At 38.2% G+C, this 6,425-nt stretch overlaps 2 protein-coding genes across 2 annotated transcripts; both read right to left on the minus strand.

The window, feature by feature from the left end:
- Positions 1-382: 382 nt before the first annotated feature.
- Positions 383-1,381, minus strand: LOC308087959 (leukotriene B4 receptor 1-like; the record flags this gene model as incomplete). Its single annotated transcript, XM_080432226.1, has 1 exon — positions 383-1,381. One exon carries the CDS (start codon positions 1,379-1,381, stop codon positions 383-385), a length of 999 nt encoding a protein of 332 aa, XP_080288352.1.
- A 1,902-nt stretch (positions 1,382-3,283) lies between these two features.
- Positions 3,284-4,288, minus strand: LOC308087968 (leukotriene B4 receptor 1-like; the record flags this gene model as incomplete). Its single annotated transcript, XM_080432239.1, has 1 exon — positions 3,284-4,288. The coding sequence occupies one exon, from the start codon at positions 4,286-4,288 to the stop codon at positions 3,284-3,286; it is 1,005 nt and encodes a 334-aa protein (XP_080288365.1).
- Between the last annotated feature and the right edge of the window lie 2,137 nt (positions 4,289-6,425).

Genomic DNA, 6,425 nt, shown 5'->3' on the forward strand with positions numbered 1-6,425 from the left:
CCAAAGAACCACATTGAATCCATTTTAAATGTCCTATGATCAGTACCTGCTTCTAATAACGAATTGGAATGACCAGACTTTAGTTTATATCTATTATTTTTGACTGAGGCAGCCTCAGAACAACAATCAAGCCTTTGTCTTAATGACATTCCAAGGTTCAAGGTTCTCGTTTATTGTTCAATCGTGTGTACAGGTACATAAAACATAGTTTTGTAAAGCAGAGGGCAGACTTGTTCAAATAAATAAATCACTGGTGGTGATTCACACATTCACACGTTCTCACAGGTTCACACAGTGTTAAGAGTCTCAAAATGCTTTTTTTGACATACTGCACAGTGCACACGGTAAAAACTACTTACATTCAGGATTTTACTGTGTATTATCAGATATCTGTCTTATCCGTGGTTTTGTCTCTTAGCCCATCTAATTCTGTACTACCAGCTCCACCTAGCTGGTCAGTAGGGGAGGCCACTTCTCGGAACAGCTTGACCAATGGGGATTCACTGAGACTTCCCTGGAACGTACTCGCAGCGAAGACATAGAGGGCAGGATTCACTGAACTGTGAATGAAGGCGAGGGCACCGGTGATGAAGATGCCACTCTGTGGAACTTCATCATCTGAGCTCCAGGCTAAAATGTGAACCAGTTCAATGATGTTGATGATGTGGTAAGGTAGCCAACACAGTATGAAGGCTACCACCACACTGCTGATGAGAATGATGGATTTCTGTTTGATGTTCTGCATTCCACTGAGTTTGACCGCAACCATACAGCAACAGCCAGTGAGAACAGTGAAAGGAGCTACGAAGCCAAACGTGATCTCCAGACACAAGCAGGTTAGTTGAGAAACAGTGCTGTAGTCCCTATAAAGACACTGTTCAGTCCCATCAATTGTGTCTATGGACCGGGTCACTATCGCAGGAGTCCCCAAAAGAAAAGCAAGGAGCCAAATCACTACCAGAGCTCTATCCATAATGGTTTTAGTCGTCCAGCGCATCACAAACGGGTAGCGGACACCCACAAAACGTTCCACGCTCATGAGCGTGATGAGGAACACGCTGCTGTACATGCAGACATTGATGACGTACACCATGGCCTTGCAGGAGGCCTCCCCGAAGACCCAGGAGCGGGCCAGAGAGTAGATCCACAGAGGCAGGGAGATGAGCACCAGCAGGTCAGCAACAGCCAGATGCAGGATGAGCACCACAGTGTGGGAACGCTGCTTGACGTGCCTCAGGATGGTCCAGATCACCAGCAGGTTCCCCGGAGCCCCCACCAGGAAGGACAGTCCCAGGATAATACAGGCAACTCTCTCACCTACTGTAGACACATGATCTAACGATTTGCCTGTAATGATCTCTGAGACTGACGAGGTGTTCATTTTGCACAGAGGAAACAGACAGTAGTGTCTGTTACTCTGTTACTCTGTTTATATCCAGACTATATATAGGTCATAGTCTACAATTATTTATCACCTGAAACAGGGGGAGGACTTCCGTTTTAGAGAGAGCAATTCCAAGAAACCAAAGGTGGTTTGAGAAGAATTACCTTGCAGTTGCACTACAGACTACATTATAAGAGTTAAACAAAACTAAAACTAGGTGTGAATACACATTTAGGTGATTTAATTCAAAACGTTAGAAAAAAAATAAACTGACTGAAACTATATTTTGTGCTTTCAAACAAAACTAACTAAAATAACATACAAATGTACAAAAATTTATTTCGTTTTATTTTTTAATTTGGTGAAATTGGCCAACACAACAAGCATGCAGTTCTTATGTTTATTATGTCTACATAACTGAGTCAATTACACTCTAAAAGTGTTGTGTTTGTATTGTAAACCCTATTCTCTGAAAGTTAAATCTTGCCCCTGACAAATATGCCCCATATTATAATAAAAAACTATTAAACTATTATTTGTTCTAGTATATTATAGTATTCTAATCCTGAAACGAATCAAAACAAAACTAAAACTAAACTGAACAGTTATAAAAAATAAAAACGGAACTGAAACTAAAATGCACACCCTAACACACCCTATCTGAGGAATATACAGTAAGTGATACTTAACTCAATAGATTTGTTTTTATAAAATAGAAGTAAGAACTATGAAAAAATACAAAACTATAAAACCTACATATTTAGCATCTGTTAACAAGTCAACAACATAGGATGTTATCTATTAGCGTCTGGAAAATGTACAGATGCTTCCAGGAGCACTATTTATTCACCTGTTGACTATTTAATAGTCAACAGGTGACTAAATAGTGCTCTTTGAAGAGATTGCTTATGATTAAGTCAGTCTGAAGGGTCTCCATTGGGATTAATGTTGTTTATTGAGTTATACCCTTGTATTTCTTTCACTTCACTGTATCACTTTGAATAATATTAAACATGAATAAAACTAGACACTAATAGCAAATAATGGACTTTATGCATGTTAACGTTTACTTTTTTTTCCACAACTACACATTATCACAGCATAATTCATTTGTCTTTTCTTTTTTCATTTTAATTTAAAGTGAACATTATAAAAATAAATAAATATAATTATTAGTCAAGGAGGCAGCATCATGTCAAAGAACACTCAATAGTCAAAAGAGAAAAAGAAAAGAAAAACTCATCATTGCTCTGAGGTCAGTAGGCCAAAAGCATGTTATTATTATCACAACTATCCCTTACATCCTAATCTCCCGCAAAACTTCCATATTCACATGACAATACGTTACAACACATAGTACTATAGCATTCTCTCATCAACCAGCTGAGGTAAGAGCAAATCCCTTATGTGGACAAAAGAATCATTCTTAGCCAAAGAAGCACATTAAATCCCTTTTGAAATCAGTTAATGTACCTGCTTCTATTAACAAATTAAATTGGAATGACCAGACAATAGTTTACATCTATTGTTTCTGACTATGAGGCAGCCACAGGACAACGATAAACGGTTCATTGTCTTCGGAAAGGCATATGCATCTAATTACATATATCTGAATCAACATACAAAACGTAACGCAGAGGGAAGACTTACATAAATAAATAATAAATAAATAACTGGTGATTCTCACATTCACACGTTCTCACAGGTTCAAACAGCCATAGTGTTAAGAGATCAACGTCTCAAAATGTTTTTTGACATCTTCTCCTTTTTTCTTTTGGCTAATTAGGATCATCTGTTTCAATCTGTGTCTGTTTTCCGCATCTTCCTCACTACCGTCTTACCAACATACACAGTACAAAAAAAAAGAAACATTTACACTCATGATTTTACTGAGTAATATCAGACATCTATCTTGTCTGTGGTTTTGCCTTTTAGCCTGTCTAATTCTGTACTAGCAGTTCCTCTCAGCTGGTCGGTAGAGGTCCAGGAGGCCACCTCTTGGAATAGCTTGACCAATCCGCATTCACTGAGACTTCCCTGGAACGTACTCGCAGCGAAGACATAGAGGGCAGGATTCACTGAACTGCTAATGAAGGCGAGGGCACCGGTGATGAAGATGCCACTCTTTGGAACGTCATCATCTGAGCTCCTGGCTAAAATGTGAACCAGGTCAATGATGTTGATGATGTGGTGAGGTAGCCAACACAGTATGAAGACTACCACCACACTGCTGATGAGAATGATGGATTTCTGTTTGATGTTCTTCATCCCACTGAGTTTGACCGCAACCATACAGTAACAGACAGTGAGAACAGTGAAAGGAGCTACAAAGCCAAACGTGATCTCCAGACACAAGCAGGTTAGTTGAGAGATAGTGCTGTAGTCGATAAAAAGACACTGCTCAGTCCCATCAATTTTGTCTATGGACTGGGTCACTATCGCAGGAGTCCCCAAAAGCAAAGCAAGGGGCCAAATCCCTACTAGAGCTCCGTTCATAATGGTTTTGGTCTTCCAGCACATCAGAAGCGGGTAGCGGATGGCCATGAAACGTTCCACGCTCATGAGCGTGATGAGGAACACGCTGCTGTACATGCAGACCTTGATGATGTACACTATGGCCTTGCAGGAGGCCTCCCCGAAGACCCAGGACTGGGCCAGAGAGTAGATCCACAGAGGCAGGGAGATGAGCACCAGCAGGTCAGCGGCAGCCAGATGCAGGATGAGCACCACGGTGTGGGAACGCTGCTTTACGTGCCTCAGGATGGTCCAGATCACCAGCAGGTTCCCCGGAGCCCCCACCAGGAAGGACAGTCCCAGGATAATACAGGTAACTGACCGACCAACCATAGACACATGATCCAACGATTCCCCTGTAACGTTCTCCGAAGCTGACGAGGTGTTCATTTTGTACAGAGGTGAAAGTCACAGACAGGTTGTCTTTATATACTGACAAGTCTTACCTGAGGGGATTTGGAGAATGAAATTCCAAGACACGTCACTGATTCTTGGAAACAGGAGAACGGTGGTTTGACAACTACTGTAGTATTAGCTATACTGAAACCAATTAAAGTGAAACTAAAACTAAAACAAGTCATAGACTAGACCTAATGCATTTTTATAGCACATTGTGCAAAATAATGGTAAGATTAAACCACTATGGATAAAATAACCCAATATAACACAGTATCAAATCAAAAGAAAGTGGTTAGCATAATATCAATGTAAGTGTAGCTGTGTGTGTGTGTGTGTGTGTGTGTGTGTGTGTGTGTGTGTGTGTGTGTGTGTGTGTGTGTGCGTGTGTGTGTGTACGTGCGCAGACTGCGCACGCACGTACATACATACGTACATACACGACATACATACATACATACATTATACATACATACATACATACATACATACATACATACATACATACATACATACATACATACATACATACATACATACATACATATATATATATATATATATATATATATATATATATATATATATACATATATATATATATTAGGGGTGTAACGATACGTTTTAACAACGATTCGATACGTATCACGATACTTGGTGGTCGATACGATACATGAACGATACAGGTTAATTTAGAACGATACGATACGTTTCGATTCAGTGATTTAGTCGATACGATACATGAACGATACAGGACAGGTTCATTTAGAACGATACAATTCGATTCAATGATTTAAAATCGATATAGTAACTATTTATTTACCCAAAAATGCTGTTTGAAAAATAAATACCTGGATACTGGATATAAAACCCCTCTTTCTCTTTTTTTCTTCTTAAAAGTACTTAGTATTGATAAAATTGATTATTTGCATTGCAAAACGATTCGACACGATACAAAGTCAAACGATACGATATTTTGCTGTTTGCATATCGATATAGTAGATCGTTGAAAATTCAAAACGATTTTTCGATGCAGTTACTATATTGTTACACCTCTAATATATATATATATATATATATATATATATATATATATATATATATATATATATATATATATATATATATATATCCTGGTATATATCCTGTCCCATTTTTCTTTTACCACAATTAAAATGTTGGAAAGTTCTTCAGAGGTGGAAAGTCTGGTGACGTCACGCGAGGTTAGTTGGAAAAGAAAAACGCCTATGGTTGTGCTTACAGTACGTCATGACTCGAGCAAGTCTTGACATGCGTTAAACTGATTGTGTGTGTGTGTGTGTGTGTGTGTGTGTGTGTGTGTGTGTGTGTGTGTGTGTGTGTGTGTGTGTGTGTGTGTGTGTGTGTGTATGTATATATATATATATATATATATATATATATATATATATATATATATATATATATATATACTTTTAGTACTTGGCGATCAACATTAGAGTGCAGCAAAATGTGTTGACCAACACCTGCCAAAACACAAATTACACCATTAGTCTGTCTGTGTCTGGGGTACAAGAAAAATAAAGTAAAACGAATCACACAATCTTATCAGACAATGCAAAGTCCCACAACGTTGATCAATACTGCAATGTAGAAATACTCTGTAATACAAGTAAAAGGCCTGTGTTAAAAATGTTACTTGAGTAAAAGTACAAAAGTATTGTTATCAAAATATACGTTAAAGGTAGGGTAAGTGATATTTTTGGGTTAAAACAAAAAGTATTTTGTTAAAAGGTTAAAGCACTATATTCTGATAGTAATCATTGCTATAGAGTGTTTGATCAGTAACAGGAGTCTCCCCGTCTCTCCAGCTCTTTGATAAACAGAAAATACATTTTCCGGTAGGTGTCAAAATCTCAGCCAATCAGGAGAAAGTACCCATTTTTAAGCTTCATTTTTATAGTGTTCCAGTTCCAATTTTGCCTGCTCATTTCTTAGTGTCATCACTTCCAATTTCACTTGTTTAATCTATATATCCTGATTGAGTTCTCTATCCTCATTGGATAAAATTGGAAATGAAACTGAAACTGAAACGAAAATGATTTTCTGTTTAATAAAGAGCTGGAGAGACAAGGATACTCCTTTTACTGAA

This window comes from Gymnoscopelus braueri (assembly GCF_963280865.1).
Source record: "Gymnoscopelus braueri genome assembly, chromosome: 1".
Classification (NCBI taxonomy): domain Eukaryota; kingdom Metazoa; phylum Chordata; class Actinopteri; order Myctophiformes; family Myctophidae; genus Gymnoscopelus; species Gymnoscopelus braueri.